A 12,076-nucleotide genomic window follows, 5' to 3' on the forward strand; every position below is an offset into this window, starting at 1 on the left:
TGCCATTTTTCTGCCATATCTACAACTGATCCATATCGAGCTGTATTGTTTGCCAGCCTTCTACACTGTCCACAACTCCACCAATCTTGGTATCATCTGCAAACTTGCTAACCCACCCATTTACATTTTCAACCAGGTCATTTATATACATCACAAACAGCAGAGATCCCAGCACGGATCCCTGCAGAGCTCCATTAATTACAGACCTCCAGCTGGAATGTCCCTTCAACTCTGCTTCTATGTGCCAGAATTCCAACAGACTTGTGAGGCAAGACTTCCCCTTAAGGAAACCATGCTGACTTTGGCCTATTTTGTCCTGTGCCTCCAAGTACCCCAAAACCTCATCCTTAATAATACACTGCAACATCTTTCCAACCACTGAAGTCAGGCTAACTGGCCTATAATTTCCTGTCTACTGCCTTTCTCCCTTCTTAAAGAGCAGTGTGACATCTGCAATTTTCCAATTCTCCGGAACAATTCCAGAATCTAGTGTTTCTTGAAAGATTATTAATGTCTCTGCAATCTCTTCAGCGACCTCTTTCAAAACCCTGGGGTCTAGTTCATCTATTCCAGGTGGATTTACCTACCTTCAGACCTTTCAACTTCCCAAGCACCTTCTATTTGGAAATAGCAACAACGTTCACTTTGGCCCCGACACTCTTGAGTTTCTGGCATTCTGCAAGTGTGTTCCACAGTAAAGACTGATGTATAATTCATTATTAAGTTTGTCCACCATTTCTTCATCCCCCATTAGTACCTCTTCATCATCATTTCTCAGTGGTCCAACATCCACTCTCATCTCTCTTTTACTCTTTATATATCTGAAAAATCCTTTTGTATCCTCTTTTATATCATTGGCTACCTTGTCTTCATATTTCATCTCTTCTCTCTTTATACCCTTTTTAGTTGCCTTCATTGGTCTTTAAAAGTTTCCCAATCCTCTACCTTCACACTAATGTTTACTGTATTATATACCCTCATGATTGCCTCATCCTCCCTTTAGAATAATTATTCATTTTTGGGATGTATCTTTCTGAATTGTTTCCAGAAATTCCAGCTGTTACTGTTCTGCTGTCAGCCCTGCTAGTGTCTCCTTCCAATCAATTCCTCTCTCACTCTGTAATTCCCTTTATTCTGCTGTAATACTAATACATCCAATTTTAACTTCTCCTTCTCAAGCTGCTGGGCGAACTCCATCATGTTATGATCACTGCCTCCTAAGGGTTCCTTTACCTTAACTTTCCCTAATCAAATCTGAGTCATTACATAACAACCAAGCCAGAATTGGCATTCTCCTAGTTTGCTCAACCACAAGTTGCTCCAATTTGTTGGCATTTTACAAATTCCTTCTCTTGCGATTCAGCACCAACCTGATTTCCAGCATATTGAATCTCCCATAACTACCAGCAGTAAAAATGGGCCAAAAAATGGCAGGTGAAATTTAATGCGGGCAAGTGTGAGGTGTTGCACTTCGACAGGACCAACCAGTGTAGGTCTTATACAGTAACAAGAGAAAATCTGCAGATGCTGGAAATCCAAGCAACACACATAAAATGCTGGAGGAACTCAGCAGGCCAGGCTGCATCTGTGGAAAAGAATCCTGATGAAGGGTTTCAGACTAAAACGTCGACTGTACTCTTTTGCATAGATGCTGACTGGCCTGTTGAGTTCCGCCAGCATTTTGTAGATCTTGTACACTGTATGGTAGGGCACTGAAGACTGCGATAGAACAAAAGGATCTGGGAATACAGATCCATAATTCATTGATATGACATCACGTGCGCATAGGGTCATAAAGAAAGCTATTGGCACATTGGCCTTCATAAATCAAAGCATTGAGATGAGATGTTGTTTTCAAGTTGTATGACATTGTTGAGGCCTAATTTGGAGTTTAAGGGGAACATGAGGGGAACTCAGAGGGTCGTGAGAGTGTGGAATGAGCTGCCAACACAAGCGATACATGCAAGTTCAATTTCACCATTCAAGAGAAGTCTGGATAGGTGCATCGATGGTAGGGTTATGGTCCCGGTGCAGGTCGATTGTAGTGGGCTGTTTAAATGGTTCAGCACAGACTAGATGGGCCGAAGGGCATGTTACCATGCCGTACTTCTCTATGACTCTGATTGTATTACATTATTGCCCTTTTTACATGCATTTTCCATCACTCTTTGAAATTTGTAGCTCACACCCTGGCTACTGTTTGGAGGCCTGTATATAACTCCTATCAGGGTCTTCTTTATTACCCTTGCAGTTTCCTAACTCTACCCACAAGGGTTCTACATCTTCTGATCCTATGTCACCTCTTTCTAAGGATTTGATTTCATTTTTTTCCAACAGAGATACCCCACACGCTCTGCCTATCCTTTTCATATAATGTGGATCCTCGGATATTAAGCTCCAATCTATGATCTTCTTTCAGCCACGACTCAGCATTGCCCATAACATCGTACCTACTAATCTCTAACTGCACTACAAGATCATCTACATTATTCCATATACTGCATGCATTCAAATATAACACCTTCAGTCCTGTGTTTATCAACCCTTTTGGTTTTGATATTGCTTATTGCATCCTTCTTACTGACCAAGTTTCCACATTTTCAGAATTTCTGTTGATTTCTTTGCTTCCTCATACAGGACTGGAGGATGATGTATCTGATTCTAATCCTGTCTTTCATTTTACAGCTTGACACAGTCTCCCTACCTTGCACTTAATTAGTATGTCAAAGTCTTTGAGATGAACAGTGCCAATTTTAATTTACACTTGAAGTGGAAAACAGTACATTGGTGCTGTAGTCAACTACGTAACTTTCAGAACATACATTTAAGATCAAACCTGGTAAATTTAAATACCACTGTCTTCCACCCCATTTCTTTTTAGCATTATGACAATATCAAATGATATCCATTAACCTCTCAGTAACAATAAGCTACTATATTAATTTTGTTTTTACCATTCATCAAGAATTCTTATAAAGATAATGCTTCTAAAAGGGGTAGTCAGAATTTGAGATTGAAATTTTTTAGATGCGTTGGTTAAATTTAGAAGACTATCTTCAAGGATTAAAATTCTCTAAATAGAAATGTGAGCACTCAAGGACAGGGAAACTTAAGGATGGATTAAATGTAAGATATCTGTATTATTTTATGAAAAGCTGGGCACTTCACTTATAAGGGCTAGTGTTTGAGATATTAGTGATGTGAATATTCAAGATTAGATTAGAGTAGTGAATCAAGTTAACAAGGATTTGAATGGAATATTATCATGTAATCATTCAATCAGTGGCCCGTCTCCATTGTGAATCTGTACTGACACAAAGGAAAAAGTATGCTGTTAAAAGTTTATATTTTAGAATAGCATGCTAAAATTTAAAAAAGTAGAGTATGAAGCATGTTTTAAACATAGGAATCGCTGACGTCACATGTATTGATTTCCCTTTCAAATGACATCATGAAATGCAAACCTTGTCCATTCATTATCTGGTTGGGCGTTTGGATGCGTTTTGTCAATTTGCTTTACTGTCTTTGCTGAACTGCAGCAAGCTGACCTATTATCGTGGTCTGCCATCCAGTAGCTGCGATCAAAGACTGCAAATATCTACCATTAAAAATACTGGATTCCCAGTATCAATGAGAATCAGGTTTAAAATCACTCTCATACGTCATGAAATTTGTTAACGTGTGGCAGCAGTACAAAGCAATACATAATAATAGAGAAAAAATACGTGGTTTTCATTTTATCCTCCTCATTTCTTAAGTTCTTTTCTATTTCTCCTATAAACCTTAAAGAGCCTATTTGATACTAATTTCTTGCACATGTAAAGTACTCACTTCTTTTCTGTGATCAAGCCTTCGTACTCAGCAGTGAATAGGGTATCCCACTCACTAGCATGGTTCTGGTATGGTTAAGATCCAGCTGCCAGCAATGCAGGAGAGAATATAAGCTCATATTAATTAGACCAGTTACATTCTCATCCAAGCCATTAATATATAACAAAGTAAGAAAGGTCCAAGCATCGATCTCTGCGGCACACAATTTATTAAAACTTCCATCAGAAAAGCACCCATCCACCACTACCCTCTGCCTCCTATCACCAAGTCAAATTTTGGATTTAGTTTTCAAACATGCCTCTGATCCCATGCACCTCAGCCTTTTGAACTAGCCAAACATATGGGATTTTTTTCACAAGCCTTGCTAAAGCTCATATAAGTCATGCCCACCACTCAGTCTTCCTCAATTTTCTTAGTTACCTCCTCAGACAAATTCAATTTGAATTGAGGCATAATTTCTAACAAAACCATGTTAACTCCTCCTAATTAGCCTCTTTGCCTTATATGAAATGTATTGTGTCCCTCAGAATCTTCTGCAGCAACTTCCCTGCCACTACTGTAAGGCTCACCAGCCTGTCGTTTCCAGCCTTACACCTACTGAACAAGGCAGCAATGTTATTAACCTTCCAGTTTTCTGGTGCCTCACCCGTGGCTAACAAAGATGCAGAGATCTCCATCAGATCTCTAAAGATCTCTTCCCATGTGTCTCCTATCATGCTGGGATAGATCCAGTCAGATACTGCAGATTTATCCAACTTACAAACATAATTTGTATCAACATTTCTAATACTTCCTCGTTCAGGATATAGGCATGCTGTGGAATGTCAGTGTATTCCTTTCTTACCTCTCCAAACCTGCAATCCTTCTATGTGAGTAATGAATGGAAGTATTTATTTTTGACCTCTGTGTAGATGACCTCTTTGATCCCTGAGGGACCTATTCCTTCTTCTAATATACCTGTAGGATGTTTTAGGATCCTTCCTAATTATACTTGCCAAGGTTACTCCTTTCCAAAGTTCTCAAGAGTCCTCCACATCAAACCCACCTTTCATGTATCTTCAGTTCCTCTACTGCTATCTGTCATCAGCATCCAACTTCTCATTCGTTTTCCTTAACACCCTTATTAGCCAATGTAAATTGCTTGCTGACATATTTTTATAATGTGGGCTACTGATTCTGTGTCATGGTTGTACTAGCAAGTTGGTGTTACATCTCCAGCAATTAACTAAGTGTCATATATCTGGAACAAAGCCAATTATATTTTTCTATCATATTTTTAAGGTTATTCCTTTAGATACTTTATCAATGAGGATGCGTATCTTCAAAGCTGAGCTCTACACTTAAGGCATTACCTAAAATGGAAGTTTCTGTAAATGCATTTTCCCTAGTAAAAGAATTTATTTTTATTGATCATGTCTGATATATTACCACTCGATTTTCACCATTTTAATTTTGCAGACCTCCTCTGGAGAGGAACTGGGAAGGTGGCTTGGCATTTTACTATCTGAAACTGGTTCTTCCACAGATCCATCAGCCCTACATTATGATTACATTGATGTAGAAACAACATCTAGTGTTATACAGACTGCAAAACAATGCTTCAAGTAAGGCAATATTTTGATCATAAATAATTGACTTCTGTAAAAATTTATAAAGGAAAAATGTTCTGGTTAAAATACAACTAATAATAATATGTAAACTTGTGGGGATTTTTATTTTATTTGTTATCTATTGGTCTTAATGTTTAATGACTAAACAATGAATTCATTTCTGGCTCAATCTCACAGTAAAAGGCAAACAGCCCAAGCTCTGCATTCACGTGCCCAGCGAACACTGTCTTACCTGGCACAGAACTACCACATATAAATCAGTCCCCTTCTGCTCTGTAAAGCTCTTCACAATCATAAACGACAGGCTCCCTCCCCAGAATTGCCTACTGCACTGTAAGCTAATCTTCCCGCCTCACAGGCTGTCAAAACTGTCAAAGAGACTGCATGTTCGTGAAGATCTCTGGAATTTATATAATTGTTTAAAGGATATTAAAAATTAAACATAATAATAACCTGTTGAATTATTAAAACTTAAAATACACTTAAAACTCTGGAGAACACATGCAATTCAGGGCATTCAAACTAATTCCATTAAATCAAAAACACGTGAATGTAAATGTAGACAGAAGAGATTGTAGATTCTGGAATCTGGTGCAATACACAAGATGATGAAGGAATTCAGAAGTTAAAGTGAGATTGACCTTTTCATTTTAGGTCGAGACCAGATAAAGAACCTCAATCCAAAATATTTAATGTCCATTTCCCTCCATGGATGCAGCTGGACCTGTTGAGTTCAGCCAGTGTTTTGTGTAGACGTAAAATGCATTTGGATTTCTGTCTGGCATTCAGTCTTTCCATTCAAATGATTAGGCTGACTAGACTTTAAGTAGGTCTAACCCCAGCACAACTTGACCTGGAAGATTACCCAGTACCATACAGAGTGACTAGCACTTCTTGGATGTTTTGATCCATTTTTTATGCACACAGAATGATAGTGAGGTTACAAAGGTGTTGTAGCTTTTTCCATGATGAACGCTGTTCATTATGTGGATAGACTGCAGAATCTGGGGTTTGCTCTTCTCAGAGGAGTTTAAGGCACACTTAATCATTAAAGTAAGCTGGAATTTTCAATATACTAGTGGGAGATGTGGAAAATTTGATCATTGGCAAAACAATTGTAAAGAAGAACTTTTTTTTTTAATGCCCAGATGTGTTATAATCTGAAATGCATTGCAGATTCAATGGCAGCTTGAAAAATGGAATTGGATGCGTGTATCAAAATTCTGGCCATAGCAAAAGAGGAAGCGAATGTAGTAATGATTGGATGTTTCTTTCAAAGAGATAGCAGGTGTTCTTTGAGGCAGATTGTTACCCCTTTCAATGATGTAAGTTTCTATAGATTTCAGCTCTATGATTTAGTAAGTATAAAGTACTGAAAGCTCACAAATCTTTCACCAATTTCTTTTTACATTTTCAGTTTATTACATAGACGCTCAATATCACCTAACAGATATGGTGGCAACATCACTAATGGATACGCATGTCCACGTGGAATCTCCCTTCATTATGATGATGTACCTTGCCTAAATGGAACAGTAAGACATTTAAATTAGTGCCATATCTTTGACAGTCTTATAAAAATATTTTAAACAACCAGTGCAAAGAATCTAATTCATTAAATCTGGAATATTGTGTCTGCATTTTCATTTCTTGTATTCAGATAACAAAAGTGGATGCATGCAACTTTTATTTGTCCTTTTGGGAACTTTCATTTTCCCAATGGTCTGGTGGACCCTAAAACTAATGCATTAAATAAGTAGTTTTACGGTAAATTTAGCACACCGAAGGAAACCATTGGGTCTTCAATTCTGTATCAGACAAATGAACTGCTGAATGTAATAGTAACTTCCACCCTGGGCTTTTCCTGACTATACTCTTACAGACAGTGAGTTTCAGGCTCCTACTGTCCTCAGAGCAACTCCTTTGTAATCCTACCAATTGCCAACTGGAATTTGCTTTGTATCAAGAAGAATGCATGTAAATATCTAATGGAAAGTGACTTGTTTTTAAACATAGTTTGGCTGGGTGCAAGTTAATTATAATATTCTCATCCTAAGAGAGTAAAGCATGTGAATTAGAATTGCAAGCTAATTAATTAGCAAATTTTCTGAATAATTGGTTAAATAACTTAATTATAGTGAGACACTGACTAGCAAGTCTGCCACTGTATTGTGACCAAGCCCTGCAAAGATAGGCAAAGTAATGGGGACATAAAATACTTCTGGCTGTGTAATTGAGTTATTCAGTTCATACAACTTTGTTATATAGTGATTTCCAGTGAACTGTCTGAATGGATAAAAATATCATCTTTATCTGCCTTTCGTTTGCTTCATTAATTCCCAGAAATGGTTCAGCAGCATTTAGAATTAGACTTTGGTGGCATGTTCATAAAATATGGGTATTTTCATGAGAAGGTTCTGTACTGTATTTGTGTTTTGTGTCTATTGCTACCCTGATGACAAACTTTATGTGTGTTAAAAGACTTTTGAATGTGATGGTTCTAAATTATCTCACGCCATCAATGCTATTTAAGATTACACTAACTAATTTTCCTTATCATCACACTTAATGTCAACAGTAATTGCACAGGTGAAATTGTGACCAAATTTAATTTTGGTAAAATACTTCTCCTTGTGATTCATGCACTGAATAACAAATTATGCTAATAGAAGCAGAAACTTTATGAGTCATTTGATGCTTTTGGATATAATTCCAGTCTGTGCTTCACCAGCTTGTACACAACACTGCGTTTACCTGCATGTTTTTGCCTCTAACATCTGAAGCTTGCTCCATATTGCATCGCAGGAACAGGAAGTTTTCAGCAGTAATACTGATACCCTCTGGTATGAGGAGGTTTCCAGTGACACCACTGACCTGTATGACAACGTCCCACCACCAAAACCAATTGCTCGCAAATCACAGCCGATTGGGGTCCAGAATAAACTTTCCACTGAGAAACTCTCCTCTAAAAATAACAAAACTCTTGTCTCTTCACCTCTGTCTTCCACGCGGTCTATGACTAATAAAACTAACACCTCTACTGCGGAAAAAGGAACAGTCAAGACAGCCTCGCAGGTACTTCTATAATCCACAAATTGTATGATGGCATTTACTCATTCTGTAGCAGTACATCAAGACATTCTAAAAAAGAAACCATGGCCGTCTTTTGGGCAGATATTAACCAACAATTTTTTAAATAGGCATTTCTCATCCGATTATTCTGTGTTACTATATTTGAAAGGGTGATGGTATATTGCAGAGAAGATTCCCCTGCTTCTTCATCGTAACTTCAAGAATTGCAAAACCTTGGGGTATAACATTAAGAAAGATATTTCTAGCTATACCATAATTAGGTGGATCTTCTACCATGAGAAGGCAAGAGAATTTCTTTATGAAGTATCCCAATGCATAGTATGCATTTTATAATTTAATGCCAGAGAAATTGTTAAGAATTGCTTCACCTTCCTTTAAGTATATTAAGTTTTGAATTAGAAAACTGGAAATATAAGTCATTTTACATAAATCCTACATTCATGCAATTTAGGATAGTGGTTAACCTTCCACCAGGGATGTAGAGAGAAACCGGAGCTTCAAAAGGGAACCCACACTCTCTCAGAAAGAGCATGTAAATTCCACAGACAACATCAGAGGTCTGGATCAAACCTGGCTCACTGGCACTGTGAAACAATAGATGTACTGTTGTGGTGCCTATTCTCACATATCATGATTTGTAACATTATTTCTTTAAACACAATTTGCTGTACTTTATAGAACCCATATTCTGCATCATGGAAACACACATCCTCCCTCCACATTCTTACTCTGACCTATCATTTTTTTTTTCCAGTCCTGATGAAGGGTCTCAGCCTGAAATATCGACTGTTTACTCTTTTCCATAGATGCTGCCTGGCCTTCTGAGTTCCTCCAGCATTTGGTGTGTGTTGCTCTGGATTTCCAGCATCTGCAGATTTTCTTGTGTTCTGGATCATGGCATCTGTTTTGTCTCTCTCACTCCCTGGAACAGTTTCTAAAACCTCAAACCATAAATATCACAAGGCTGGATTTCTTTGCCTTAACTGAGTAGGAATGGTATTGTGGCTCTCAAGGGGAGCTCAGCAGGTTGAGCAGCATCAGTGGGAATTCCTTAGTCCCACCAAGTATTTTTAATAGAGCTTAGAAGAGCACTTCTCTTTCTCCTATCTGTTCCAAGATAAATAACAGTGTGAACACCTCTTCAGCTAGATCACAAGCTGGGTTAATGCACTGGCAGATTCTTGGAGTGCTAATTGGTGTCTTCAGGAGGACCCCGTTTCTATGCTGAAGAGGTGAACTGCTTGACATAGGTCTGGTCATCTGTTGGTAGTTTATTATGGGTATAGTGACGGCCGGACTATTGCAATAATAATATATTTTCACTATATTGCCAAGCACAAAGCACCAGTAATTCAAAATTTACTTCAGTGAGTGGAAAAGATCAGTAGAACCCTAGGTTAGCGGTTTAGAATTGCTCTGACAAATTCAAGATCATGGTACAAAGTCCAACAATTGTTCCTCAACATTTATATTGGAATCTGTTTACATTAAGGGACCTTTATTTTAATCCTATAGTGTCATTTTTATCAGATTCATACAAGTTATTGGCCATAAAGTGGGCAATTTCCTTCCTTCCAATTAAATGATGGTGTCAGTCAAATTGGCCTTCTCTTCCCTTGCTGTTTCTCAGTCCTTTCCACACAGCCACATCTTGCATCCTCTCAGTATGACTAAAACTGGAACTTCAAAGATACAATTAAACTCACACTCTACTGTTCCTTGATTTCACTTATGAACGTTTTAACTCACTTTATAATGCTAACGGTCAGTTGGTATGGTGTTGCACTTCTTGTATAAATTTGAATAGATTTGATGTTCACATATTGCTAAAAGAAAAAAGAGTTCTTAAGGGATTTCACCAATATTTATAAATGACTACTTATTTTCCCACTTATAGATAAAAGGAAAGAAAATGCCAACAGTTGTAAATGGTACAACATCGAAACCAAAGGCCGTAAACAGCCAGGTGAAGAAACCAAACCCTAGCACAAGTGTTAAACGCACTGCATCAAGTGAGTGTTTTACGTTTTGTGTTTTATCATACTAAACATAATAACATCGAGCAGAAACTGGTGATACTGTTTCCTAATAAATGTGTCTTTACCATACACTTGTCTTTTCAAATTGACATTGCAGTCATTTCTCATCTAAATAATGATTCTTTTAATGGAATATGGTAAATATATCATAGGTTAGTGGTTTTGTATACTAACTGATTTAATCAATAATTCCTTTACACCAGGGATGGTTGGAAGTTATTTGAATTGCTGTCAATTGCTAGAATATATCTAATATAAAGGTACTAAAAGGTATGAGATTAACTTTCAGATGCTGATCAATATAAATATGGAAAAAATCGAGTGGAGGCTGATGCAAAAAGATTGCAGTCGAAGGAGGAAGATTTGAAAAAGCAGAAAGAAATCTTACGCACCCGTCTAGCACAACTGAGAAAAGACAAAAGGGAGCTGAGAACAGCCATTGAAGCATGTTCAGGTAGCAACATTAAAACTTTCTGTTCCTTTAAAGAAGATGGTTCAGATACAAAACTGATCAAAATTGTTGGATTGAAATTATTTCTTGATGACTGACACATCAAGAAACCGTCACAAAAAATTGCTGAACCTGGTTTTGATCATATCTTCAGCTGAATAGAACCATGGTATTACAAACGATAACATCCTTTTTTCCACAATCTGTATTCTCTTTGCATTGATTCAGATACAGAGTGCTTAAATAAATCAGTCATATCTACAATGTCATTAAATATTGACTCTAGTTGATAAGTATCTTTTATGTCCCAATATTCTAAGTATAATTAAAAATGGGATGGCACTGGCACCAAAATAGTGTGTGAAGTAGAAGTGCCAACTTTTTACCTTTTCACTCCTCTAATGTTTGGTCTGAGGTCAACCTTGTGTTGTACTTTAGCAAACAGTAAATAAAACACTTTGCAAATTTTAGTTGTTTAAAATGTAGTTCAGTCAGACTTTATTTGACCCAGAAGTTGCTTTCGGTTGTGAACCAGTCCGGCACACCACTGATTTCCAGAATATGCATGAATTTACTTTGTGACTTGGCAGCTGCAGCTTGAAGTGGAGAGTCAGGTGGCCTTGCACTGCAGTGGGACCTTCTGCAATGTAATGAAGTCATGAGCAGGAGGTCAAAATAAAGCCTACCCAGAAAATAAAAGAAATTTAACAGCTGGCTAATCATTAACTCCCTGAATTAACTGGCTATCAATATTACTAAATCCTAAAAATGCTGAATGTCCTGGGCATTCAAAATATATTAATACTACTATCAATTTATTGAAAAAGCTTCTGAAAATCGAAATAATCCATAAGTATTTTAACAGTATTAGAACTCAAAGTTACTCATAGTTAACCGGGCTATAGTGGCAGGTCCATGGAAAAACACTAACATTTCTTTTGTATAATCAGAGTGAATACTATTCTGCTAGCTCGGCTCAATGGCATAACTCTTCTTGTCCTTTACCACCATCCATAATAAGTCCATAAGATATAGAAGCAGTATTAGGCCAT

At 37.4% G+C, this 12,076-nt stretch overlaps 1 protein-coding gene across 4 annotated transcripts in view; it reads left to right on the plus strand.

Moving 5' to 3' along the window:
* The window catches only part of afap1 (actin filament associated protein 1), a 343,466-nt gene that overhangs the window by 304,403 nt on the left and 26,987 nt on the right, over positions 1 to 12,076 (plus strand). For 2 of the 4 annotated variants that reach the window (XM_063046311.1, XM_063046312.1), the window contains exons 11-15: positions 5,290 to 5,435; positions 6,859 to 6,976; positions 8,247 to 8,516; positions 10,432 to 10,546; positions 10,863 to 11,027. In XM_063046311.1, the coding sequence (XP_062902381.1) occupies positions 5,290 to 5,435; positions 6,859 to 6,976; positions 8,247 to 8,516; positions 10,432 to 10,546; positions 10,863 to 11,027 (814 nt within the window). The remainder of the gene's footprint in view (positions 1 to 5,289; positions 5,436 to 6,858; positions 6,977 to 8,246; positions 8,517 to 10,431; positions 10,547 to 10,862; positions 11,028 to 12,076) is intronic. The other 2 variants (XM_063046314.1, XM_063046315.1) reach the window with 1 other exon arrangement.

The sequence above is a fragment of the Mobula hypostoma genome, chromosome 4, assembly GCF_963921235.1.
Source record: "Mobula hypostoma chromosome 4, sMobHyp1.1, whole genome shotgun sequence".
NCBI classification, from domain to species: domain Eukaryota; kingdom Metazoa; phylum Chordata; class Chondrichthyes; order Myliobatiformes; family Myliobatidae; genus Mobula; species Mobula hypostoma.